At 47.3% G+C, this 27,870-nt stretch overlaps 3 protein-coding genes and 2 pseudogenes across 12 annotated transcripts; 3 read left to right on the forward strand and 2 right to left on the reverse strand.

Moving 5' to 3' along the window:
* Nucleotides 1-562: 562 nt before the first annotated feature.
* Nucleotides 563-27,831, forward strand: LOC104655507 (histone H3). Of its 9 annotated transcripts, XM_030935264.1 has the most exons (5): nt 1,045-1,829; nt 2,127-2,709; nt 3,882-3,955; nt 6,054-6,234; nt 6,635-7,923. In XM_030935264.1, the coding sequence occupies exon 5, from the start codon at nt 7,191-7,193 to the stop codon at nt 7,851-7,853; it is 663 nt and encodes a 220-aa protein (XP_030791124.1). In that variant the 5' UTR covers nt 1,045-1,829; nt 2,127-2,709; nt 3,882-3,955; nt 6,054-6,234; nt 6,635-7,190; the 3' UTR covers nt 7,854-7,923. The 9 variants fall into 9 exon arrangements, 6 of the variants coding, with proteins under 6 accessions (XP_030791129.1, XP_030791124.1, XP_030791127.1 ...); XM_030935267.1 differs by lacking the exon at nt 2,127-2,709; XM_030935269.1 differs by lacking the exons at nt 1,045-1,829; nt 2,127-2,709; nt 3,882-3,955; nt 6,054-6,234; nt 6,635-7,923 and adding exons at nt 577-928; nt 21,356-21,373; nt 27,278-27,831.
* On the reverse strand, nt 9,158-10,419 carry LOC115899060 (histone H2A type 2-A). The gene has a single exon (XM_030935271.1). The coding sequence runs from the start codon at nt 9,690-9,692 to the stop codon at nt 9,300-9,302; it is 393 nt and encodes a 130-aa protein (XP_030791131.1). The 5' UTR covers nt 9,693-10,419; the 3' UTR covers nt 9,158-9,299.
* On the forward strand, nt 9,933-13,380 carry LOC104655510 (annotated as a pseudogene). Its single transcript, XR_004058818.1, has 2 exons — nt 9,933-9,941; nt 9,973-13,380. The product of XR_004058818.1 is annotated as a histone H2B type 2-E-like (transcript).
* Nucleotides 24,947-25,469, reverse strand: LOC115899062 (annotated as a pseudogene).
* On the forward strand, nt 25,610-26,328 carry LOC104655506 (histone H2A type 2-A). The gene has a single exon (XM_010354937.2). It carries the CDS (start codon nt 25,816-25,818, stop codon nt 26,206-26,208), a length of 393 nt encoding a protein of 130 aa, XP_010353239.1. The 5' UTR covers nt 25,610-25,815; the 3' UTR covers nt 26,209-26,328.
* Nucleotides 27,832-27,870: the final 39 nt, after the last annotated feature.

The following is a 27,870-nucleotide window of genomic DNA, read 5'->3' on the forward strand; positions in this document are numbered from 1 at the left end:
AGAATTCCCCCGTGTGAGCTAAAATAGAGTGGCTCGGTCCAATAAAACAGAGCCTAGAGTCAGGAATTATGGCGAACCTACTCCCTCCCGTCCTCCCTTGGCGCACAGATCCCTGGCGCCGCCGCTCTCGAGGCGGCCTCTCGGGTGTTAGCCTCATCGTCGGAACGGCGCTTCCTGCGGCTTTATATAAGCACGGCTCTGAATCCGCTCGTCGGGATTAAATCCTGCGCTGGCGCGCTCCTGCCCGCCTCTGGCCTCCATTTGCTCTACCTGAGGCTCCCTCCAGAAGAACTTTCCCTTAGCCTCAGTGCAGTGCCTTCCGGGCGTCCTCAGACCAGACACGGGCCAAAGCCACTGCAGAATCCGGAAGCCCCTGGTTGGGATCTGAATTCTCCCGGGGACTATGGCGTAGTGGGTGGGGAGGGGGGGGGGAAGAGGGTGGGAGGGACCTGAGCAGAGTGGAGGAGGAGGGAGAGAAAAACAGAAAAGAAATGACGAAATGTCGAGAGGGCGGGGACAATTGAGACAGCTTCCCGCCGGCGCGCTTTCGGTTTTCAATCTGGTCCGATACTCTTGTATATCAGGCGAAGAGCGTGCTTCCCTTGACAGAAGCTGTCTTTCAGGCTGTAGCAGTCATGTCTGGCAGGGGAAAGGGTGGAAAAGGCTTAGGCAAAGGGGGCGCTAAGCGCCACCGCAAGGTCCTCAGAGACAACATTCAGGGCATCACCAAGCCTGCCATTCGGCGTCTAGCTCGGCGTGGCGGCGTTAAGCGGATCTCTGGCCTCATTTACGAGGAGACCCGCGGTGTGCTGAAGGTGTTCCTGGAGAACGTGATTCGGGACGCAGTCACCTACACCGAGCACGCCAAGCGCAAGACCGTCACAGCCATGGATGTGGTGTACGCGCTCAAGCGCCAGGGGCGCACACTGTACGGCTTCGGAGGCTAGGCCGCCGCTCCAGCTTTGCACGTTTCGATCCCAAAGGCCCTTTTTAGGGCCGACCACTTGCTCATCTGAGGAGCTGGACACTTGACTGCATAAAGTGCAACAGTAACGATGTTGGAAGGTAACTCTGGCAGTGGGGCGGCAGTCGGATCTGAAGTTAACGGAAAGCTACTGTGGCCCATGGCGCTCACAGCCGTAAAGACTTAAGTCGTTGACCGAAAGCGGCTTTTTCACTTACTTGGGCTTTTTCACTTACTTGGGCTTTTTTTTTTTTTTTTTTAGCCTTTATCGATATGAAAGGTTGAATGTGCTCTAGGTTTGAGCACTCCTTTCTCGGCTTGCTCTTCTGGAGCAGTATATAGGCACACCTAGAGGGGCACGTCAGTCTTTGCGATCACCAGATCTGGTTCAGAGAAATAGGCACTGGCAATTTACACGTGCCTTGCTAGGTAATCTCACTATATTTGCTCAGGCAAAGTGGGAGAATCAGCCTTAGATTTTCGTTCTAGAGATGCCGGCTTTCCCACCTGATCGGCTTAGATTTCGCGATGGACTGTTCTGGGCTTCATTTTACCCTCTGCATAACAAGCGGGTGGACTAGATGCCTTAGTAAGGGTCCATGTTATATGGTATCTTCAGCCACGCACTCAGCTCAATCTTAGCACAGGTAAAAAAATGAGTTTCTAGCAAGCTATCTGCCCAGTGCCTGAAAAGTAGCATTTCTTGTGTTCAGTAAAAAGGCTCCTAATTTAATCAAGGACCTATGAGATAACTGTCTTTCAGTTGTGGCATTGCAAGGATACAAATGCAGAGACATTTTAATGTGATCCTTCTATAAGAGTGAACCAATGATATGATCTGAAAGCAACTTCACAACTAATTCAGGTATGTGACTTCTACTTCTTAGGGCCTGTTGTAGCTTAGAATGGGAGACCTGCAGAAACGTGCCCACCATCAATACAGAAAGCACAATTTAATTCTGACAAGGCAAAAGCCAATTCTGTATCAGCATGGCATATGTTACAGCAAGCTATTCTTTACACTACCACCTCTAAATTGCCCTAATTTGGATTAAAATGTGGGTTCACATTTCTAATCCTTATAGTTTTGCAGCCATTGCATAGCCCATAAGATTTTTTTTTTTTTTTTTTTTTTTTTTTTTTTTTTTTTTTAACATTCTAGGCTTATGATTTTACTGTGTATGTATTTGGAAGAAGAAATTCTGTCAGCTCCCAAAGGATAGACCAGCAGTTGCTTTATTGGTTTTCAGATGTGGCTGCTCTCATCAGCATCAAACACTTGAGACTGAACTAAGCTTAAAACACGGTACTTAGCAATCAGGTTGCCCGCAAAGCACTGGATGCAAGACTTGCCTTCCAGGAGCTTACCAATCAGGTTGCCAGCAAAGCGGTGGATGCAAGACTTGCCCTCCAGGAGCTTACCATCAGAACGGAGAAGACAAACAAATGCATAATATATAGACGACATAATTCCATACCTGTACACGTTTAAGAATAAACAGTCCAATAGTAAGAGGCAGTACATATTCAATTGCTGAGAAATGTAGACAATAACTACTGTAGGAATCCTAATGCTACAGAAGTCACTGGCTGCTGGGAAACCAAGGAAAACCTGGCTATGGACGTTGGGGCTTGTGTCCGACTCTGAATAAAGGGCAGAATGATTGGCATCCTACTGAGATACATAGTAAAGGGGGTGCGGGCAGGGAGGAAGTGGCAAGAATAACATTTGTGAAGATGTCCAGGTAAGAAATAGAGGTTGTAATGCTCAAGATGTTTCCTTTTCCCTTTTAAATCTGACCTGTGATTTCCAGCATTGCTATTTCAAGTATCACTGATTTTTTTTAATTTTAAAGGCAATGCTGATGAATCTATCTGATCCTCACCAAGATCCACTAAAGGAGATATCAAAAATTTGAAGATAAAGAAAGAAAGGGAGTGGGGGAGAAAACACATCCATTGTCTGAATTAGTTGTTCTCAAAATGTAGCCTCTCATCTAGCAGCACTGATCACCTGGGATAAACTCTTGGGCCCCACCCCAGACCTATTGAATGAGAAATTGAGGGGTGAGATAGTAATCGGTGCTTTAAAAAAAGCCCTCCCGGTGATTCTGATACACATTAAAGGTTGAAAGCCACTGACTTAGGTAACAGCCTGCCTTTCTTTCCTTCCTTCCTTCCTTCCCTTCCCTCCCTCCCTCCCTCCCTCCCTCCCTCCCTCCCTCCCTCCCTCCCTCCTTCCTTTCTTTCCTTCTCTTTCTTTCTTCTCTTTCTCTTTCTTTCTTTCTTTCTTCTCTTTCTTTTCTTTCTTTAATTTCTTTCCTTCCTTCCCTTCCTGCCTTCCTCTTTTTATGAGATGGAGTCTCGATCTGTCATGCAGGCTGGAATGCAGTGGCACGATCTTGGCTGACCGCAACCTCCACTTCTCGGGTTCAAGTGATTCTCCTGCCTCAGCCTCCCGCGTAGCTGGGACCACGGGCGCCCACCACCACGCCGGGCTAATTTTTGTATTTTTAGTAGAGATGGAGGTTTTGCCATGTTGGCCAGGCTGGTCTCGAACTCCTGACTTTAGGTGACCCGCCCTCCTCGGCCTCCCAAAATGCTGGGATTACAGGCGTGAGCCACTGCGCCTGTCCTCTTTTTCTTTTATTTAAACAGCTTTTGTTTTAATGAAAAAATATTTAAAACCTGAATATATGTTGCCCAGATGTTTACCCAAATGTTAAAATTGGCTTTAGTTTGAAGCCCAGCTAATTTGTGTATTTTTATTAGAGACCGGGTTTCACCGTGTTGGCCAGGCTGGTCTTGAACTCCTGACCTCAGGGGATCCACCCATCTCAGCCTCCCAAAGTGCTGGGATTACAGGCGTGAGCCACCATGCCCGGCCAGTTACTGAGAATTCCTGCCTTTTTCACAGGATTATTTTAAGGATCAAATGAAAAGTTATACGTGAAAGAAGAATGAGGCCATGAAGTGATACCGAAACCAAAGGTGATATATGCATTGCCTTTCCCACTCAACGTAGTTCGTTTTTTGTTTTGTTTTTTTGAGAGACGATTTAACTCTACTTATTGTGACCAGGCATTGCTTGGGTACTGCTACTACGGAAATAAACAAAGACAAATCCTTACCCTGAGAAATGTTGCCAGCCTAATGCTGAGAGGTTAAGGAAGGGAAAGGGGTATTAAGATAGGAGAGGGCAGAGGCAAGGAGGAGGGCCCAAAGAGATGAGGGCAAAGAAGAGCAAGGGAGCCGGGCACTGTGGCTCATGCCTGTAATCCCAGCACTTTGGGAGGCCAAGGCAGGCAGATCACGAGCTCAAGAGATTGAGACCATCCTGGCCAACATGGTGAAACCCCGTTTCTACTAAAAATATAAAAATTAGCTGGGCGTGGTGACACCCACCTGTAGTCCCAGCTACTCTGGAGGCCGAGGCAGGAGAATCGCATGAACCCGGGAGACGGTGGTTGGAGTGAGCCGAGATTGTGCCACTGCACTCCAGCCTGGGCGACAGAGCGAGACTCCGTCACAAAAAAAAAAAAAAAAAAAGAAAGAAAGAAAAAGATAGCTCTCATACAGAATGGAAACTCAGTGTGGCAGGGCAGAAAGACCAGCCTGACTATGTAATCGACTAGACCAGAGCTGGCGAGAGCTTCAGTTAAGGCATGGTCATGGGTAGACGGAGAAAAGGTGATACAATTGAAAATCAGAAGGTAGATTTAGTAACATTTGGAACTCATGAGATTTGCACAGAGGGCAAGAGGAAGGGACACCTGACCCAGAACAGATGGGGGTAATGAAGGTGTCTTCCAGGAAGACGGGGAATGTGGAAAGAAACAAATCGGTTTGGAAAGCAAGAGGATGCATGTGGTTTTGGAAATAAGCTGGGTTTGAAGTGCCTAGTATCCATCCAGAAGGACCTGTCTATCAGGCAGTTAGAAACATTGGTGTAGCCAGGCACAGTGGCTCACGTCTATAATCCTAGCACTTTGGGAGGCCAAGGTGGGAGGATGGCTTGAGCCCAGGATTTCGAGACCAGCCTGGGCAATGCAGTGAGACCCTGACTCTACAAAAAATAAAAAAAATTAGCCGGGCCTGGTGGTGTGTGCCTGTAGTCCCAGTTACTCTCTCTCTCTCACACACACACACACACAGACACACACACACAAAATGTGTAGAGCTCAGGATAGGGTCTCAGCAGAAGATACCAATTTGGGACCATTTAGCTAAGGGATAGAAATATGGAAAGCAGGGAGTCAATCTCACTTGAGTTGCAGGGAGAAAAGAAGATGGCCAAGGCCAGCACGGGGGAAACCAGGAATATTGACGGGGAAGAGAAAGACATGAGAAGACCGAGATGGGGACCTAGAGAAGGATAAGGGTGACCAGGAGAGTGGACAAGTCCTCTTCTAAGGAAGAAAAAGCAGTGTAAACATGGCCATGTCTCTTACCACGTAGTTCCCCTCCAAACACACACACACCTGTCCCCCACTAGCCTGCCTAAGGCAGAATTAAATGTGAACAAAGCACGTTTTTCACTTCATAAAAGCCACAGATTCAGAGTGGACTTACTGGCAACCAAGGTAGCCACGTAGAAGCTAGTTATTAGAGGAAGAGGTGGGTTTGAGACAGGGTCTCACTCTCTTGTCACCCACACTGGAGTGCAGTGGCACAGTCTGAGCTCACAGCAGCCTCTGCCTCCCGGGCTTAAGTGATTCTCCCACCTCAGCCTTCCGAGTAGCTGGGACCACAGGCAAATGACACCACCCCCGGCTAGGTATTTCTTTTTTCTTTTTCTTTTTCTTTTTTTTTTTTTTGTTGTTGTTGTTGTTGTAGAGACAGGGTCTCGCCAAGTTTCCCAAGCTGGTCTGGAACTTTGACTTCAAGCAATCCACCCGCCTCCGCCTCCCAAAGTGCTGGGATTAACAGCTGTGAGCCACAGTGCCCAGCCAGAGGAAGCGTATTTCTTTACCGTATCCTTAATTATCCTTTAACTCTCACCTGAGGGTAGACAATGATTTAAGTACAGGGAATGATTAAATGTTAAAACTTAGCATTTTAGAATGTTATCTTGTATTGATGAATTCAGCTTATGCTGGTCTCGCAAACAAATACGAAGACTGACAGATTCCTGAGTGCAGGCCTTCACAGTGCCAGGACCACAAGATGTAATGAATTCTATTCCTGACTGGATATAAAAAAAATGCCACAAAATTTTCCTTTGAGATTCAGCCGGGGAGACCTCCTGGAGTTTAGAGGTGCCCAGACTGGTGAGTGAAAGGAGTGTGATCCGGGGGGTGGGGGCAGTCAGAGGACCTAGATGTCTGACACCAACATCCCCAGGTTCCAGTCTCTGCTCAGTCACTACTGGGCCTGAGAAGCTGGGTGCAGAGATGGTGGGTGACCCACCCACCTCTGAAGGTCACTACTTTTTGAAGTCAGAATACCGCCCATGCACTGTGGGCCTAAGCAGGTTATGAGGGTCTCCGCAGAGACCCAGAGGCATGCTCTAGAAATTGCTGTGACTCTGGAGCAGAAACATGTGGCAGTCCCCAGCAGGGCTCACCTACACTGCTCTCCTCACTTTACACGCCTCAGGAAAGGCAAAATGGCAGCTTTACAAAACGAAGTTTTATTCCATTTTCCCTTCTCCCCTCTTAATTCTCACAGATCTCTGCAGTGACTGCTTTTAACCTGTCAACTGTGAGGAAACAAACAGAAAACCAAAGCCCTGGCTTCTTTGAGGTGGAAATAAATGACCGAGAAGGTGTTACCTAAGACCTCTACGGCCATTTGTATCTGGCCCTGTGTAGAGTGGGCTCTGCAAGACCCTGCCTCACTTTCCCACTAAGAGGCCTTGGACTTCCCAGCTCCCAGAGACTATAGAGATCGCCTCTGAGGCCTCCTGTCACGATTTCCTAAGGTGAGGAACTTCATTTGCCCAACGGAGGCCCACGTTCTGCCTGTTTGATCTACCGGCTTCCCAAGGATCTGAACTCGGGGACCAGCGTCTGCCCACATGTCCGACGAAAACAATGTAAAGGAACTACTGAGTCTGGACAGAAAATCCCGACATACCATGCAGCTTCTAAGAGGACCGAGTGCCCTCACTGGAATAGAGTGAGTCTCCTTCTGTGGACATGGACAGGGAACAGCTCGATGAAGCCCAGATAAACAAAATTCCGCCCACACCCCGTGCCCCCGGGAATTTTGGCTTAGGGGCAGGATGTGGGGGTTAACACTGTGCTGGTGGAGGTGGCGCGGGCCCAACCGGCAGCCCCAGCGCAGTTCTCCCCACGTTTGCCCGGAGAACCCCGGCGAGGCCCAGGTGGTCATTTCCCTCCCTAGCCGGAGGGCCGCGCCGGGTGAGACCGGTTTGGGCGCGAAGCACGGGCGTGTGGCCCTCCACTTCCGTAAAGGCCAGGCGCTCTCAGGACCGCGAGCCCTGAGCGTCCGCCTGGTGACCCCTGGCCTCGGGACCGAAGCCCCGTCCCTCCTGCCCCGCCTCCCCCCGCCACGCAGGGCCCCGGTCACGCGCGGGAAGAGCCGGACCGCCAAAGCCCCCAAGCCGGCGCCCAGGAAAGCGGCCGCAGCCCGGCCAGTCCGAATAGGCCAACTGGCCGAAGTCGGCAGAGCTCAAGATGGCACCGCAGCAGGGGACCTGACTTGTCAACCGACCCGGTGTTTTGTTGGGGGCGTGACCGGAAGTGCCTTCCCCGCTCTACTGCCCGAGGAGGACGGAGGGCAAGCGGTACAGCTTCTTCCAGGTGCTGATGTGGGTGGCTCTGAAAAGAGCCTTTTGGATACGATGGAACCTCCGACCGAACGCGCACTTCTTAAGCCCGCTCACCACGGATGCGGCGGGCCAGCTGGATGTCCTTGGGCATAATGGTCACGCGCTTGGCGTGGATGGCGCACAGGTTCGTGTCTTCGAACAGCCCCACCAGGTAGGCCTCGCTGGCCTCCTGCAGCGCCATCACGGCAGAACTCTGGAAGCGCAGGTCCGTCTTAAAGTCCTGCGCGATCTCGCGTACCAGCCGCTGGAAGGGCAGCTTGCGGATCAGCAGCTCCGTGGACTTCTGGTAGCGCCGGATCTCCCGCAGGGCCACGGTGCCGGGCCGGTAGCGGTGCGGCTTCTTCACCCCGCCCGTGGCCGGCGCGCTCTTGCGGGCCGCCTTGGTGGCCAGCTGCTTCCTCGGGGCCTTGCCGCCGGTTGACTTGCGGGCAGTCTGCTTAGTACGGGCCATAGCGAACCAAAACACAAGCCTACCAGCGCAGCGGCGGGGAGAGAAACGAGCCGCTGCCCCTGCGGCAGCCGTCTTTATAAGCACAGTCTGTTCCCGATTGGGCGGAACAAGAATTGAAAATCCCGCGCTGGCTGTCCATTGGCTGTGACGTCACCCGTCCTGAAGTCACCGGTTGGCTTGGGCAGTCCTCCCTAATCCCGCCCACCCGCCTCACTTTCTACTTTCCAGTTGGCCAAGTTTTGCAAGCTTGTTTTTCCCCTTTCCTTCAGGGTGGAAGTCGGTTTCCATTGCAGTTTTGTCAGACTGTTCCCTGTCCGCCCTTCGCTTCCTTTCTTGCTGCGCCCTGCGGCTCCGGCATGGACCCTCATTCTTCCATTTGCCCCCAACCTCCAGTTTCTACTTGGCGGATCGTTTTTCGCCTGTCGGGTACCTTTTGGGTGGGAGAGGTGCCCGCCCCCAGATTCCGCCTCCGAGACCCTTACTCTCCGCCGCCAGGGCGCTTTGGAAAACAAAACAGAAACTAAGACTTAAGTCAGCTCCGTGAAGCCAAGACCCAGCTCCGCCACACTGGCGAGCACTACCCGCTCAGGGTCCTCCCCATCGGGGGTGGGGGCAAGGAGCACGTCCCGCTAGTGCTAGGCTAGGTCTAAGTGCCCGGCCATGGCCTGCGGAAACCACTGGGGAAGCGCGCGCTCCGGGCGCAACACTTAAGCGCCTTGGGTACTGCCCGCGGCACTGGTGTTCGTGACTGTGTGGAGTGGACCGTGGCGGCGCCCAGGATGTTTGGCGCCTCCACCTGCGCTGGGAAGTCCTAGGACTGGGGACCCACTCATCGATGACCCAAGGCAGTTACGTGCTCCAGATGCAAGAGGGCACACGCGCGCGCGCGCGCACACACACACACCCCCCATCCCGTCCCGTCCGCTGCAGGTTCGCTGTTTACTACTGAGAAACGCTGGACTCTCGGAGCCGGCATTAGCAACTCTTTTATTTGAAAACGTGGGTGGCTCTGAAAAGAGCCTTTTGAGTTCACAGGTGCCCCTTCGAGACGTGGGCCGGGCTGGGCCCACTTGGGCCGGACGTCAGCCTCACTTGCCCTTTGCCTTGTGGTGACTCTCCGTCTTCTTAGGGAGCAGCACAGCCTGAATGTTAGGCAAGACGCCGCCCTGGGCGATGGTGACTTTGCCCAGCAGCTTGTTCAGTTCCTCGTCGTTGCGGATGGCCAGCTGGAGGTGACGAGGGATGATGCGCGTCTTCTTGTTGTCCCGAGCCGCGTTGCCCGCCAGCTCCAGGATCTCGGCGGTCAGGTACTCGAGGACCGCCGCCATGTAGACTGGCGCGCCGGCCCCCACCCGCTCCGCGTAGTTGCCTTTGCGTAGCAAGCGGTGCACTCGCCCTACCGGGAACTGGAGGCCGGCGCGGGAGGAGCGCGACTTGGCCTTGGCGCGGGCCTTGCCTCCTTGCTTGCCACGACCAGACATGACAGCGATAGTAGTCACCGAGTGAAACTCTTGCCTGGCGAACGGAAAAGTCACCCAAGACGCCGCCGTCTCACCCTTTTATAGACAGAACGCCGATTGTCCACGGAGCACTTTGATTGGCTCAAGCATATCTTGTCCCGATAGCCAATAGGATAGCTCAGCCAGAATCCACTCATTTACATAATCTCGTCTCTCTCGCATTGGGCGCCGCGAAAAACTCGCGAACCACCACGCAGCGTCATGCGCACGGCCTCTGTAAGGGCACAGTCGTTTCCGGTAGACCCCGAGACTACGGTTCTGCCTGCGTTCTCGGGGGTCAGAGTCGGTCTTGGGTCTGGCCATACCTGAACCTGCAAAGTCCGCGCCGGCTCCCAAGAAGGGCTCCAAGAAAGCCGTCACCAAAGCCCAGAAGGAAGACGGCAAGAAGCGCAAGCGCGGCCGCAAGGAGAGCTGCTCCATCTACATGTACAAGGTGCTGAAGCAGGTCCACCCCGACACCGGCATCTCGTCCAAGGCCGTGGGCATCATGAACTCCTTCGCCAACGACATCTTCGAGCGCATCGCGGGAGAGGCGTCCCGCCTGGCGCACTACAACAAGCGCTCCACCATCACGTCCCCCGAGAGCCAGACGGCCCTGCGCCTGCTGCTGCCCGGCGAGCTGGCGCAAGCACGCCTTGTCCGAGGGCACCAAAGCTGTCACCAAGTACACCGGCTCCAAGTGAGTCCCGGCTGCTTGACTCCAAAGTCTCTTTCCAGGGCTGCTTAACCCCCTCAGTGAAATAAGCTGTTTTTTCACTGCTTACTGTAAGTCCTGCTTAGGGGTTTTCCCACCGCACCTATCCCTTTTCTTGCAGCTGATGGGAGAAGAATGTAAGATAAAGCTATAATCTGTAGCTTGGTCGAGAACTACCTTGTAATAACATGGTAATGTGCACATAATTTGCCTTTTCCATAGTGAGTCGGTTTGCTACCGGTGCGGTCAGTGTATATCTGCTCAGGAGAGTGGAAGGAAAAAATGTTAACTGCATATTGAGCTCGTAACATTGTGTAGTAACCTGAGAATATTCCTAAAACTTTTGCGGCCACGCCTCACCATGTAAAGTTTCCTTCCGCACCTGTAGACCTCCAGTTTACGTAGCCCTCTTGTCTCAATTTGGTGTTCCTTTCAGGTACTGTGAATCTATAGGTATTTATTCCTGGGTTTCAAGACTTTAAATGTTCTCAGAATAATGGAAAGGCTGCTGTCATGGATAGTAAAGCTTTTTAGTCAAGTGTTGATATGTAGACAAATTCCCCACTGTTATCGTTGGGTATTTTACAATTTTCTGCTTAAGAAGTGGAATGAAAAAATTAGGAAAGTTTTAAAGCCTTCATTTTTGAGACTGGATACCTTAAACAATAGTTTCCTAAACAGTTAAAACTTATTTAACTCCAAAGCTTTTGAGACACACAAAAATATATACATAAATATGTATTTTATATTCCTTAAACCCCACATAGTTCCACTGACCCAAATCACTGGGGGCGAGAGACAAGCAATCTATGACACAACACCAGGTGATTCATAAGTTTGGTAACCAGTGACATTGGGTTATGCAGTTGCCATATTCCTTGGTAAGAACGCGTTCACAATTTTCAGTCACTACGCCAGATAATTCCCCCTCCCCACACCCTCCTTTTTTCCGAGAATTGCAGTGCGATATACAAAAGTTTCATTTAATCCTTTATTAAATCAGGACTTTATATATTTTTATTAGGATTGGAAATACATTTCAAAAAGATCAAGTGAGAACAGAAGATAAGAGTACCAAGATAAAGGCATAATGCAAACTTACTAGAAAATACATGTTAAGCATACTGCATTGTCCTAGTAGCCCCTTGCTTTTCACTTTTTTCTCTTTATGTACCTACATAAAATTCCAAATAGTATCTTCTAGGATGACACACTTGCTGTGTACCCCACCCAAATAAAAACAGATTTTTTAGTTATTAGGTATTGTGCTAAATCTACCTTATTTTATTGCCAAAAGAAAAAAAAAAGTAAGCTTTTCAAAGCTTCATCCCCAGGAAACATTTTCTTGCTTTTACACATACCTTACATGGCTCTACTGAGAGATAAAGCCTAAGCCTGCAAAGTTAATTTAAAGCATGGAGGTGGGGGTCAGAGAGAAAGACAATAGGGAAAGGTTGAGTTTGTAAGGCTGGTATGTAACTTCATTTTAACAGGCACCTGCATGGCGTCGAGTAAATAACCTAATTATATGTGGGGGAGGGAGTGGTCAACATTTGGTCCTGGGGACTGAGAATAAGAGCAGGAAAGCAATAAACAGCTAACTATGAGAGTGACTCAATGTAATTATATTACTTGTCAATCGCTACTTTTCCTTTCTTACCAAAATTCACACAGGTATGAAAGCAATATGACATTCAGGTTCCATTATGTGTATTTGTGCACATGACTTCCCACAATAAGGGAGAAGAAAAAGCACTGCACATTCGGATAAAACATGCTGGGAATACAGTAGTAAACAGAATAGAAAAAGTCTACACTTTAATTAGTGGATAAGTAAAAATAAGTGAACAAATAAATTTATATTATTCAGGGGGCCGTATGTGCAATTGCTGTTAAGTAAAGCAGAACATGGAGTGGAATAGGGATGACAGGTTTGATCCGTTAATACTTGAGCAGAGCTGTATACAATAAGATGGTTGTAGGATATCTTAAGGCAGAGTATTCTCAGAACAGAACATGGTAAGTACAAAGGCCCCAAGGCAGGAACAAGCTTGGTGAATGTGGCTGAAGCACACTGACCAAGGGAAAGTTTTGCAGAGATCAGAGAGGTGCTTGAAGGCCGGATCATGTAGGCCATTAAGGAGCTTCACAGGCCATTGCAGAGACTTTGTCTTTTAAATGAAATAGAGTACTCTTGGAGAATTTGACTGGAGAGGCAGGTGGTAGCAGTGGAGATGTGGAGATGCAGATTAGTTGCAGAGATATTTTAAATGAAATTGATTTAGTATAGGCTGACTAAAAGAGAAATCAAGGATTAATTGTAGGTTTTTACACTGAGCACTTGAAAAGAGCTACTATTTGCTGATAGGAGGGAGGAGTAGTCTTGGAGGAAGGAAACCAAGAATACTGTTGAACAAAATGTTGAAGACTCCTGGTAAGTACTGAAGTATAAGTATCACAGGAAGTCAGAAATATAAGAATCTGGAGTTTAGGAAAGAAGGGGATTAGGTTTGTAAGATCTCATATCAGTCTGATTCTTATTCTTTTGTGGATAATCTACCCTTTCTTTCTGTAAATACTTAGACATCATGATGTCTGTGTGTGTATACACACACACATACTTCCCCCCTGCCCCCAGGACCGCCTCAGCTTTCATCTCAGTATTTGACTGAAACCTTCTATTCAACTTCAGTTTCAGCCTTAGAATAACCAGATGTCTATGTCAATGTCATTTGGGGCATCTCTGGTCTTGTGCAATCACAAAAGTTGCCATTACTGCTACACAGTGTGTATTATGACCAATGGGTATCATTCAGAGTTCCAGTTGACATATGCTATTATCAAATGTATATAATAAGGCTATTAATATAACTTGGGGTGAAATTAGTAAAATGTCAATTTACATAAATTAATTTTATTGTAAAAATAAAATACATTAATATATGAGTTTCTGTACTGTCTTTGATTATACAGTTTTTTTTTTTTTTTTTTTTTTTTTTGAGACGGAGTCTCGCTGTCACCCAGGCTGGAGTACAGTGGCCGGATCTCAGCTCACTGCAAGCTCCGCCTCCCGGGTTCACGCCATTCTCCTGCCTCAGCCTCCCGAGTAGCTGGGACTACAGGCGCCGGCCACCACGCCCGGCTAGTTTTTGTATTTTTTAGTAGAGACGGGGTTTCACCGTGTTAGCCAGGATGGTCTCGATCTCCTGACCTCGTGATCCGCCCGTCTCGGCCTCCCAAAGTGCTGGGATTACAGGCTTGAGCCACCGCGCCCGGCCGATTATACAGTTTTTAAAGTATTTCCCATTTTTTTATTTTGAAAATTTTAAACCTACAGAAAAGTTGGAAAAAAAAGTACAAAGAGCAACCATAGTCCCTTCACCTGGATTCACCAATTATGATTTCGCTGCTTTTGCCTTAACTTTGTCTTCTCAGGTACACACAGCCCCTGAACCATCTGAAAATAAACTGCAAATATGTTGGCACTTCTCCATAAATACGGTGGCATGTCTCTTAAAAATAGGATATTCTTCTAAATAGCTACAATAACATTGTTATACCTAACAAATTTAATGCTGATTCAGTATTAATATGCAATCCATATTCAGATTTCTCCAATTATTGAAAAAACTCTATAGCTCCTGTGGCTGCTGCAACAAATTACTACAAACTCAATGGTTTTAAAACAACAGTCATTTATTCTCTTACAGTTTTGCGGGTCTGAAGTACAAAATCAATTTTACTCAGTAGAAATCAAGGCTGCATTCCCTCCAGAGGCCTTAAGGGGGAGGGTCTATTTCCATGCCTTTTCCAGCTTCTAGAGGTTTATTTCTGGTTTATGGTCCCTTCCTTCTATCTTCAAAGCAAGCAGCCTATTAATCTTCAAATCTCTCTCTGCTTCTACACTTGACTTTCTTGCCTCTCCTATACTGACTGTGGTGATTACATTTGGGGCCTACCTGGATAATCCGGCATAATCTCTCAATCTCAGAATTACATCTGCAAAATCTTGGCTATATAAGGTAATACTCAGGCTCTAGGGATTAGGATATGGACACATTTGGGAGCCACATTTAGCCTGCCACAGCCATTGACTAATGTTATGGGTTGAGTTGTGTCCCCCCGAAAGAAATGTTGAAGTCTAACCCCTAGTTCCTTAGAATTTTGCCTTCTTTGGAAATAGGGTCTTTGCAGATGTAATCAAGTTAAAATGAGGTCGTTAGGGTGGGCCCTAATCCAGTATGACTGATATCCTTATAAGAAGACATGGAGACGGCTGGGTGCGGTGGCTCAACATCTGTAATCTCAGCACTTTGGGAGGCCAAGGCAGGTGGATCACCTGAGGTCAGGAGTTCGAGGCTAGCCTGACCAACATGATGAAACTCCATCTCTACCAAAAATACCAAATTAGCCAGGTGTGCTGATGCATGCATGTAATCCCAGCTACTCAGGAGGCTAAGGCAGAGAAATTGCTTGAACCCGGGGGGCCGGAGGTTGCAGTGAGCCAAGGTCATGCCATTGCACTCCAGCCTGGGCAACAAGAGAGAAACTCCATCTAAAAAAAGAAAGAAAGTAAACATGGAGACATACATTAAAAGACTGAGGTAGAGATTACAGTTATGCTGCCACAAACCAAAGAAGAAATGGGGCTACCAGACACTGAAAGACAAGAGTCTTCCCCTAGTGGGTTTGGAGAGAGCATGGTCCTACCAACACTTTGATTTCAAACTTCTGGCCTCTAAAACCATGAAAGAATAAGTTTCTGTTGTTTTACGCCATACAGTTTATGGTACTTTGACAGCCCCAGGAAATTAATACAACTACTAAAATTTTTAAATTTAGTTTATTTAAAAATTTTAAATAACACGTCACATCTAAAATAAAAAAAAACCCTGGACATTCTTCCTGTGATGGTAATATTAGTCTTTAGCCTTACTCAAGTGTTGATTTTCAACATTTGGACATTTGTTCCGAATATGTAATAGGAGCAACTCTGTCCTAATAGACCCCATTTGACTTCTTTGAGACCTTTCACGAAAGATCTTTCCCTGTATCTAGGAAATTATTTATTATTCCTGAAATATTTCAAGATTCAAACTGGTATAAGCAAATATGTCAGACAAATTGGCTTAACTGGAAGTCCAAAGGTACAGCAGGGATCCAAGGTTGGCTGAACTCCATGAGTGGCTCAGTTCTCTGATTCTCCCACACTGTGCCCTCCTCTGCATTTTGTCTATAATCATCCTTGCCTTCATACCTAAAGACAGTCCATCCTGCTGCTGCCTCTTGAAAACAAATAAGCTGCTTTCCCAAAAGATAATAGCATGCTACACTCCCCTGCTGAGTTAGTCAGTTGTTAACTCAGTTCACTTCCTGAAATGTTAAATGCCAAATAGTTTGATCTAGATTCCTGAACTAAACACAGTAAGAAGCAGGTTGAGACAACAAACGAATCAGGCCAACCCTAAGAACTGTGGGCAAAATGTGTTTCTGGGAAACACATGTGGCAGCACTGTAACAGAAACAGAATTATAAATACAAATACTACCTAGTCAATAACATACATTATAGGACTATGAACTACTGTTATACCTCATGACAAACACATGAGTAATAAAGTCTAGAAAAATACTTTAAGGTGATGCCCATCATTCCCATTGCTGTGTTCACAGTTCACAGGTAGATCCTAAAGACAGGCTTGTGTTGTCTTTACTGAACTCTAGATCCATTTCTCAAACTGTCAACTGCACATATCCACTTGAATAGCAAAGAGCTTCTCAAATTTCAAGCAGAACTCTGGATCTCCCTTCAGTGTCCCAACGAGTATCTTCTCCCAGTGTTCGATCCTAATAGTACCACGATCTACACAGCTGCTCAAGCCAAAAATCTAGGGGTTTCAGTTACCTAAATCCTGTTCCTCAGCCACATCTATTCTATGTCAAAGATAAAATCCAACATTTCTTTTTCCATTACCACCACTGCACTCCAACGTGTTATTTATCTGGTGTTTTTCACACTTTAGCATGCATCAGCATCACCCAGAAAGCTTGTTAACACAAATAATGGAACCTGGGAATTTTCATTTTTAATAACTTCAAGTAATGCAGATGCTGCTGGTCTGGAAAGACTTTAAGACTTAATCACTGCTCCAGACCACAAAACCGCAACAGCCTCCTAATTGCTTTCCTTGCTTCTATTGTGGCCAGCCTAGGATTTATGATTCCCCAAAGCCATCAGTATAATCTTTTAAGGTTAATGAGGCTGTGTGATTCCAAATCCAGTGTTCCCAAAGCAGAGAACAAACCTAATCAACTTCCCTTGCAAATTGGTGGTCCTTCTGTTCTTCAGGCATCCCAAACTCTGGCTTCAGAAATCACACATATTTTGTTGCCATTGTATGGAACTAATCATTAAACTAGACAAGCTTTTCCAAGTGATAATTCTTAGGGAAAAAGTCACTATTTAATTATTGAGGACCGCGCAGGGGATGGTGGAGAATGAACAGACACAAGAGACAAAGACAAACAGAGAACATGGCAGCCGCCCCCAGAGCCTCCGCCTCACTTTATTTATACTCCATAAACTCCACGTCAGCAGAAATAACACAATGCAAAACAAACTTTCTGTATCCAGATGTATCCTTCTGCTTAGTTCCCTGTCTCTAGGCTCCTCCTTATCTGTCCGCTTTTTTGGTGCCTAGGGGAGTTCATTAAAAGTTCAACTGGAAATACTGTCCTTGAGCCCTATCTATTCTTAGCATATTGTTTTCAATGGCCCCTGCATTTCCCCCTTTTTGTTTTGCCTCAATCCTAGAAAGGTAGCCCATACTTGCTCCTGCATTTTTCTTTGTTTTTGTATGCGACGGAGGGAACATCGGATCACTATAAGAAGTAGACTCAATCTGAGGGCCCAAAGCAATATACTTCCAGAGATTGTAGAAATCCATGTTTTCATTTGGGTCCATGGGTTAAGGGCAGCAAGGCGTTGACCCAGCTCCTGCAGGGTAGCTGTTCTGGACAATACATGTAATTGTTGTCGAAATGCTTCGGAAATGTTTTCAGTGAGTTTTTGGATGTCCAAACTGATATTTTTATGGCCTATTAATAATTTTTGGATTTTGGTCCAATTCTGAGAGACATTAAAAGGCACAGGCATTACGCAAAATTGAGTGGAATTCCAATCACATTGCAATGTTGTCCGAGTACCGAGGACAGTTAGCTGATCTCTAAGCCATGTTAAGGCTTGCTCCATGTTGTCCAATCTTTTAGCAAGTTGAGTATCAATGTTTCGTTGTTGAAGCCACAACCGGTGAGATTGCTCGTGCCATTGTTGCACAAATTCAGCATTTTGTATGCTTTGATGTAGAGCGAGCCCTGCCACGGCTGCAGTGGAGGCGATGGCAACGAGGCCCATCACCGAGGAAATTATAAGTCCAAGGGCACGACGGGTCCGCTGGAGGGAAGTCCAAATATAAGTCTCAAGAGGTCGCGTAAGGTTGACAGGTAGCCAAATTTCCTTACGAGCCCTGAGGATATAAATATCCCCAGTAAAGTTGTGCCACCAGGAATGATTGAGGCAAGACAAAAATGTACACGTATTTGTACAATTAACAATCCCCGTATCATTATCCCATGTCAAATTCCCCACTAATAATAGATAAGGCTTTTGGACACAAGCAATAATATATCGGGAGGTATTCCGGTGTAATTGAATATGAAAAGAGTTATTCGGGTTAGAAAGATTAAGGGACATATTCCCCACAAAGGTACTAATAGCATTATCTGCTGCTAATAACTTCCAAAGATGACTCTGTACTTGTAACGAGTGTTTAAGATGAGGCATAGGTGGCGACAGGCCTCCTTCACGCCATATCAAGGTTTCATTACCGTCAGCGGCAATACTTTTATTTACCTGGTGCCATTTCAAAGGTATGTGACTAAATTTTGTTTGAAAATCACCATGCACACTCCAATCAGTTACTTGTAGCCTATTGTAGTCTAATAAAATCCAGGGCTTAGTTCCCTGACAGTGCTGCCACTCTAGCACCTCAATATTAGGGGAAACCTCTGGGATAGGACAAAAAGGTAAGGAACTAGGAATAGTCTCATTACTATATACAGTATGATTATACTGAAAGCTTCTAGTTGCAATAATAACAGTATTAGCAGCCACATGGCTATGATTATAGCGAACAGCCCAAGCTTCATGCGATTTCCGGAGACAATGAGGACTATTTCCCATGCAAATTGGAAGTCCTTCCACTCCAAATTGGTATGTGCTGTTTATTATTCCCGTTTCCCGCTCTATTTGTCCTTGTCCATATAGGGGGATGGCATCCAAATAGTGTCATTGGTGAAAACCTTAATTTCCGCCTCCCCCAGGCGACTCCCTGATACAAGGGTGGAAAGGGAATATAAGTCCAATATTCATACAAAGCCTCACTAAGGGAAATAAATCCCCCACCGAGGCACAACCAACAAAGGAAGAGATGCATGCTGAGTCCAGTTTTCTTTTCAACAGGGTTTCAATCTTCTTGTAGGAAACCACTCAGGTCCGCTCCCTGTAAGGACAAGAGCATAGCCCTGTCCCTGTTTTAGAACTTGTCCTTGAGCATACTTACCTTCTTCATTAGGATACCAAACCCTTAAATTATCGGTGGGGACTATCACCGAGGGAGGTGAGGAAAGATGAGTTATGGCAGCAGAGTCCTGCAATTGTCTCCATTGATTCAAAAAATTTAAGGTAAAAAGAACCTTCAGAATCTGGTTTTTTGGGGACTCATTTCCCCCTTTTTGTTTTTACAGTTGAGTTTTTAAGGTTAAATTTGCACGCTTAATGATGGCTTGACCTTGACTGTTGTCCGGGATACCGGTGAGATGTTGAATATTGTATTGCTGTAAAAAAACCTGTAATTTACGAGAGACATAGGCAGGGGCATTATCAGTTTTAAGTATAAGAGGAATGCCCATGATGGCAAAACAAGCTAAGAGATGAGTAATAACAGAATCAGCTTTTTCAGATGGCAATGGAGTTGCCCATTGAAAATGAGAGAAAGTATTAATGGTATGATGAACATACTTTAATCGTTCAAAAGAAGGGATATGAGTAACATCCATTTGCCAAATCTGATTAACTTGAGTACTTTGCAGATTAACCCCAGGATGAAAAGATGGAATGCTCAAAGGAGCACAAGAAGGACAAGCTCGAATAAGAGAACGAGCTTGTTTACGAGTTAAATGAAACCGTCGTTGAAGGCCAGAACTATTAGTGTGATGTAGAGTATGTTCTTGTTCTGCAGCCTGCAGGTGGCCGATTAAAAGTGAATTAATCTGAGTATTACCATGAACTAACGGTCTAGGAAGTTGAGAATGAGAACGAAGATAAGTGATGAATAAAGGAGCTCGACGTTGGCTCAAAACAGAGGATAACAAGGAAAAGAGTTTTTGAAGAGAAGAAGTAGCACAAAGAGGTAGAGTGGCCTGAGAAATATAAGAAGTAACATAAACGGCGTATTGAGAATCACTAACAATGTTACAACTGGTGGTAGGAAAATCAAGTAAGACCATGAGAATAGCAAACAGTTTTCTCTGTTGCACCGAGGAATAAGGATAAACGGTAATCCGAGACTGATGAACACTCCAATATCTAGCCTTATCGTTGCTACTAGCATTAGTAAAAAAGGTAGGACCTTGAACAGGAAATACAGATATTGGTGAGAAAGGCAATACAGAATGTTGCCTGAAAAATGAAAAGATCGGAGAATTAGGATATTGGGTAGAAAATTGTCCAACAAATGAGGCACAAGCAACTTGCCAAGAATCAGAAGTGGCAAGAAGATAAGTAATCTGACTATAAGTGAATTGAGAGATAATGAAGGAAGGATCTCCTCCCCAGAGTTGTCGACAGTGATGCCGTCCTTTGATGATCAGTTCAGCTAAACGGTTGATATAAGTAGTCAAGCGTTTAGATGTTTTGTTGGACAAGAAGATCCATTCTAACGGCCGATTTGTTTGATGAATCATTCCTGTGGGAGAATGTAAAGTATGAAATAAACAAAAGGAAAGGGGAACGTCGGGAAGGATATAATGTAAATGGGCCTTTTGAAGTTGCTCTTCTACCAGCTGGAGTTTCTGTAAAGCCAAAGGAGTTAAATGACGTGAGCTGTCCAAGTGACTGTCTCCTTCTAGAATAGAAAAAAGATGTTGTAACTCATACGTTGGTATTTCTAAAACAGGACTCATCCAATTAATGTCTCCTAAAAGCTTTTGAAAGTCATTTAATGTTTTTAAATGATCGTGTCGAATTTGAATTTTTTGGGGTCGAATATTTCGTGTTCCCAAGGTATAACCTAGATATTGAATAGGAAAATCTACTTGAATTTTTTTCTGGGGCAATATTAAGTGAGTAGAAAGAAAGCTGAGTTTGTAACGATGTAAAAGCATCTTGCTGCTTTTCTTTGGTGGGTGCAGCAAGAAGAATGTCATCCATATGATGATATAAAAGAACAGAAGGATGACGCTTTTGAACAGGATCCAGGGCCCGATGAACAAATTCTTGACACAAGGTAGGGCTGTTTAACATACCTTGAGGTAAAACCTTCCACTGATATCGAGAAAGTGGCTGAGAATTATTAAAAACAGGGACAGAAAAGGCAAACCGCTCACAATCTTTTTGATCTAAAGGAATAGAAAAAAAACAATTTTTTAAATCAATAACCATGAGCAACCAATCTTGAGGAATCATAGAAGGGTTAGGAAGGCCAGGTTGTAAGGATCCCATGGGTTGAATACATGCATTCATAGCACGAAGATCTGTTAATAGTCTTCATTTACCACTTTTTTTCTTTATCACAAAGACAGGGGAATTCCATGGAGAAGTATTAGGTTCTATATGACCTAAGGATAATTGTTCTTGAACTAAGTTTTCCAAGGCCTCAAGCTTTTCACGTGTTAAAGGCCACTGTTCAACCCATACAGGAATATTAGTTTTCCACTTCAAGGGAAGGGCTTGAGGCTGTTGAACAGTGGCTACATGTTTAAAGATTTTTCAAGGGGATTGTAGCCCATGCGGAACATCATATTCTTGGCAGAATTAGAGACATGAGGAATAGAAACAAAAGCTCCAAATTGTTGCAATAAATCTCTCCCCCATAAATTTAGTGCAATAGGAACAATATAAAACTGGACTTGGGCCATTTGACCATCTGGCCCTCGACAACTCAAGGATTGAGAACTTTGATACACCTCAGAGGCGGAGCCTAATCCGGTAAGAGAAACAGCAACAGGCTGTTTAGGCCACTGTAAAGGCCATTGTTTGGAGGCAATAATGGAAAGGTCAGCTCCAGTGTCAACCAAGCCCTGAAAAATTTGTCCCTCTACTTCGAGGGGAAACAAGGGTTTTTGTTGAGTTACTAAGGTTTCCCAAAAAATATGTTTACCCGTGCTTCCAAAACCTCCGGTTCTTTCTTGCCTCTGTGAATGGAACTGAAAATAGGGTAGTAAAAGGAGTTGTGCAATCCGCTGCCCCTCTTTAAAGGATATGGGTTTATGAGCCTGTGCCATAATTTGAATTTTCCCTTTATAATCAGAATCTATAACACCCGAATGACCTTGTAAACCCTGTAGAATACTACTACTGCGTCCTATAAGCAATCCAACAGTATGTGAAGGTAATGGCCCCCAAAATACCTGTAGCCGATTTAACAACTCCCATTTCTGGGGTGAGTTCGACGGCCTGCAAAATTGCCACATCAGTAGCAGCGCTACCAGAAGTAGCAGAGAAAAGCTGAGCTACTGAAAATTGGGGGTTAACATTGACTGATTGGCCTGCTGATGCTGGACCCCCCGAGCTGACTGGAAATTGCAATTGAAGAGGGCTTGTATTGTTGCTGGGGCCCCAAGCTGAAGGGCCCCTCTGCAAGTTTCCCGATCCGGAAGTTAGAGGATTACCATTTTTGTCCACTTTAGAGTGACATTCATTAGTCCAGTGTCGCCCTTTGCCGCAACAACGACAAGGCTCAGTGGGAAACCTTTTAGAGCCTACTTTGGAGGAGTCATTCTTATTAGATAACTTACAGCACTCCTTTTTAAAATGACCGGTCTTTCTACATTGGAAGCAAACTCCCTTTTTTCCCATGAGTGCCTTAGATAGAGCTCCAGCAAACAATTGAGCATTATAGGCAGCCCCTCCCACTCCTGCACAGGCTCTAATAAAATCTTCTATTTGTAAGTTACCAGCAGCCTTTAGAGGACGCAACAACCTCTGATATTCCTGATTAGCATTCTCAAAAGCTAATATGGTTACTAGGATTTTGCCTGCTGCCCCATTACCCACAGTCTTTATTACAGCATCTTGGAGCCGAGCAACAAAATCAGGATAAGGTTCATTGGCACCCTGCAAAACCTTAACAAAAGACAAAGCAGTTTTTCCCGATGGTTTTACTTTACAGCAAGCCTTTAAAAAAAGTCCTTTAACTTGTGATAATGCCATGTCATTGAGCCCAGATTGAGCCACTACGGTAGCAAACTGACCAGTACCTGTTAATTGCTCTTCTGTTGGTCCTGGAGGATTTCTAGCGGCATTGCGGCGGGCCTGTTCTTTGGCATCTTCCAACCACCAACTACGTAACTGAAGCCATTGAGAGCGGTCCAAAACAGCCTTCCCCAAAGTCTCCCAATCAAGAGGCAAAAACAGATTTTCAGAGGAGAAAGAGTTTAGAAGCCCCATGACAAAAGGAGATTGAGGGCCATAATTAGCAACAGCTGCCTTCATTTTTTAAGGAACTTAAATTGAAGGACATTATACTGCACATTTATACCTCCTTGAGGAAATTGATCATTAGGGCCAAAAGGTTGCCTAGTAATGGAGAACAATTGTAGAGGATCCTCATCCTCTTGAGAATCCAATACCTCAATTACAGCTTCAGTAGTAGAAACGGGGACAGTAAAAACCGTGCCTGAACGAGGCAGCATTTCCACCGGCGGTGGTGGTGGTGGAAAACTATGCTCCTCCTCCACCTTGGGTGCTGAGGGGGGTGGATGAACCACAGGAAAAGTAAAAACAGGAGTGGGTGGAGGAGAAGGTTGAGGGGGAGACAACTGCAATTGTAAAATTTGTTGTAGCAATTGGACAACCGGCTGAAGTTCCTTTTGAATTTCTGATTCCTTTTCATGAGACACATCATTATACAAAGGACCTTCTCCACCAGTTACAGGATTATCTAAAGGAGGGGAAATAGCTATCGGAGACTTTGAAGACTCCTCATCCCCACCTTCCCCTTTTTCAGAGTCTGTCTCTAAGGGCTCCAAGGCCTGAGTAATAGAGGCACAGAGGGCCCACAAAGGTGCCGACATTACATAGCCGCGCTGGTGCGCTTGACGAAGGGTGTTAACAACCTGTTGCCAATCTCGTTTATTTAATTGCACTTTAGCTTGATATTGAAACCAATAGCAATGTTGTTCCACATAAGCAAACAATTTCCGCAAAGTTCTCTCTTTTGTATCAACCCCAATAGAAAGTAAAAGCCCTTGTAATAATCTCAAATATTCTGAGGTCAAGGAACTGGAATTCCCCATTATGAAAGCTCAAGAAGGTTCCCCTTAACAATCTCTGGGTTTTACCCGCTCCTAGGGGGTTCCCCTTCTTGTTCCCTGCTACTCACCTGTGCGGACCCTGCTCCCTGCACCACTTATTGAGGACCGCGCAGGGGATGGTGGAGAATGAACAGACACAAGAGACAAAGACAAACAGAGAACATGGCAGCCGCCCCCAGAGCCTCCGCCTCACTTTATTTATACTCCATAAACTCCACGTCAGCAGAAATAACACAATGCAAAACAAACTTTCTGTATCCAGATGTATCCTTCTGCTTAGTTCCCTGTCTCTAGGCTCCTCCTTATCTGTCCGCTTTTTTGGCGCCTAGGGGAGTTCATTAAAAGTTCAACTGGAAATACTGTCCTTGAGCCCTATCTATTCTTAGCATATTGTTTTCAATGGCCCCTGCATTTAATGGTATTGGGTAGATTTTAGGATATCTCAAGTAGGAAGCACAGTTGATGTTAACAGTGTTAATTCCTGGTTATCAAAATCAAAGTTCCATCTACCTGCTTAAGAAATTTTCACATGAATGGTGGTGTAGGCACGTGTTTGTGAACCAACGATATAAAAACCTCAAGAAATTTCTCAAAACCATATATAAAAGTTGAACTATTTATTCCCTTTTAAGTACACATCTGAGAGCATACAATGTATTTAATCTCTACCTTCATTTTAGCACTGAAGAGCAGACACAACCTTTCTTCATATAGACAATTTGATCTTACATAAGCTTACCAAAATTAACACTGCATTTCTAACCAGGAAACAATTTGCTGGGCACATATTCACGGGTACGTAGGCAGAACAAAGTTTCAAGAGCAGCCCCTAAGGCAAACCACAGCATGTCTAGACCATAGTAAGATACCACTATCAATCTACGTAAGCTTACTTACAAGAATGCCTATGTGAAAATAATATAGTTATCTGTGCTTGGCGGAGTTGTGTGCTCTCCGAAAGTTAAGCAGACGGGAAGCCAAAAATATAAACTGGGACTGACAACACAAGAAAGATTCTTTCACTTGAGGGGGTTAAGCAGCCCTGGAAAGAGACTTTGGAGTCAAGCAGCCGGGACTCACTTGGAGCCGGTGTACTTGGTGACAGCTTTGGTGCCCTCGGACAAGGCGTGCTTGCGCCAGCTCGCCGGGCAGCAGCAGGCGCAGGGCCGTCTGGCTCTCGGGGGACGTGATGGTGGAGCGCTTGTTGTAGTGCGCCAGGCGGGACGCCTCTCCCGCGATGCGCTCGAAGATGTCGTTGGCGAAGGAGTTCATGATGCCCACGGCCTTGGACGAGATGCCGGTGTCGGGGTGGACCTGCTTCAGCACCTTGTACATGTAGATGGAGCAGCTCTCCTTGCGGCCGCGCTTGCGCTTCTTGCCGTCTTCCTTCTGGGCTTTGGTGACGGCTTTCTTGGAGCCCTTCTTGGGAGCCGGCGCGGACTTTGCAGGTTCAGGTATGGCCAGACCCAAGACCGACTCTGACCCCCGAGAACGCAGGCAGAACCGTAGTCTCGGGGTCTACCGGAAACGACTGTGCCCTTACAGAGGCCGTGCGCATGACGCTGCGTGGTGGTTCGCGAGTTTTTCGCGGCGCCCAATGCGAGAGAGACGAGATTATGTAAATGAGTGGATTCTGGCTGAGCTATCCTATTGGCTATCGGGACAAGATATGCTTGAGCCAATCAAAGTGCTCCGTGGACAATCGGCGTTCTGTCTATAAAAGGGTGAGACGGCGGCGTCTTGGGTGACTTTTCCGTTCGCCAGGCAAGAGTTTCACTCGGTGACTACTATCGCTGTCATGTCTGGTCGTGGCAAGCAAGGAGGCAAGGCCCGCGCCAAGGCCAAGTCGCGCTCCTCCCGCGCCGGCCTCCAGTTCCCGGTAGGGCGAGTGCACCGCTTGCTACGCAAAGGCAACTACGCGGAGCGGGTGGGGGCCGGCGCGCCAGTCTACATGGCGGCGGTCCTCGAGTACCTGACCGCCGAGATCCTGGAGCTGGCGGGCAACGCGGCTCGGGACAACAAGAAGACGCGCATCATCCCTCGTCACCTCCAGCTGGCCATCCGCAACGACGAGGAACTGAACAAGCTGCTGGGCAAAGTCACCATCGCCCAGGGCGGCGTCTTGCCTAACATTCAGGCTGTGCTGCTCCCTAAGAAGACGGAGAGTCACCACAAGGCAAAGGGCAAGTGAGGCTGACGTCCGGCCCAAGTGGGCCCAGCCCGGCCCACGTCTCGAAGGGGCACCTGTGAACTCAAAAGGCTCTTTTCAGAGCCACCCACGTTTTCAAATAAAAGAGTTGCTAATGCCGGCTCCGAGAGTCCAGCGTTTCTCAGTAGTAAACAGCGAACCTGCAGCGGACGGGACGGGATGGGGGGTGTGTGTGTGTGCGCGCGCGCGCGCGTGTGCCCTCTTGCATCTGGAGCACGTAACTGCCTTGGGTCATCGATGAGTGGGTCCCCAGTCCTAGGACTTCCCAGCGCAGGTGGAGGCGCCAAACATCCTGGGCGCCGCCACGGTCCACTCCACACAGTCACGAACACCAGTGCCGCGGGCAGTACCCAAGGCGCTTAAGTGTTGCGCCCGGAGCGCGCGCTTCCCCAGTGGTTTCCGCAGGCCATGGCCGGGCACTTAGACCTAGCCTAGCACTAGCGGGACGTGCTCCTTGCCCCCACCCCCGATGGGGAGGACCCTGAGCGGGTAGTGCTCGCCAGTGTGGCGGAGCTGGGTCTTGGCTTCACGGAGCTGACTTAAGTCTTAGTTTCTGTTTTGTTTTCCAAAGCGCCCTGGCGGCGGAGAGTAAGGGTCTCGGAGGCGGAATCTGGGGGCGGGCACCTCTCCCACCCAAAAGGTACCCGACAGGCGAAAAACGATCCGCCAAGTAGAAACTGGAGGTTGGGGGCAAATGGAAGAATGAGGGTCCATGCCGGAGCCGCAGGGCGCAGCAAGAAAGGAAGCGAAGGGCGGACAGGGAACAGTCTGACAAAACTGCAATGGAAACCGACTTCCACCCTGAAGGAAAGGGGAAAAACAAGCTTGCAAAACTTGGCCAACTGGAAAGTAGAAAGTGAGGCGGGTGGGCGGGATTAGGGAGGACTGCCCAAGCCAACCGGTGACTTCAGGACGGGTGACGTCACAGCCAATGGACAGCCAGCGCGGGATTTTCAATTCTTGTTCCGCCCAATCGGGAACAGACTGTGCTTATAAAGACGGCTGCCGCAGGGGCAGCGGCTCGTTTCTCTCCCCGCCGCTGCGCTGGTAGGCTTGTGTTTTGGTTCGCTATGGCCCGTACTAAGCAGACTGCCCGCAAGTCAACCGGCGGCAAGGCCCCGAGGAAGCAGCTGGCCACCAAGGCGGCCCGCAAGAGCGCGCCGGCCACGGGCGGGGTGAAGAAGCCGCACCGCTACCGGCCCGGCACCGTGGCCCTGCGGGAGATCCGGCGCTACCAGAAGTCCACGGAGCTGCTGATCCGCAAGCTGCCCTTCCAGCGGCTGGTACGCGAGATCGCGCAGGACTTTAAGACGGACCTGCGCTTCCAGAGTTCTGCCGTGATGGCGCTGCAGGAGGCCAGCGAGGCCTACCTGGTGGGGCTGTTCGAAGACACGAACCTGTGCGCCATCCACGCCAAGCGCGTGACCATTATGCCCAAGGACATCCAGCTGGCCCGCCGCATCCGTGGTGAGCGGGCTTAAGAAGTGCGCGTTCGGTCGGAGGTTCCATCGTATCCAAAAGGCTCTTTTCAGAGCCACCCACATCAGCACCTGGAAGAAGCTGTACCGCTTGCCCTCCGTCCTCCTCGGGCAGTAGAGCGGGGAAGGCACTTCCGGTCACGCCCCCAACAAAACACCGGGTCGG

Source organism: Rhinopithecus roxellana, chromosome 8 (assembly GCF_007565055.1).
Source record: "Rhinopithecus roxellana isolate Shanxi Qingling chromosome 8, ASM756505v1, whole genome shotgun sequence".
NCBI classification, from domain to species: domain Eukaryota; kingdom Metazoa; phylum Chordata; class Mammalia; order Primates; family Cercopithecidae; genus Rhinopithecus; species Rhinopithecus roxellana.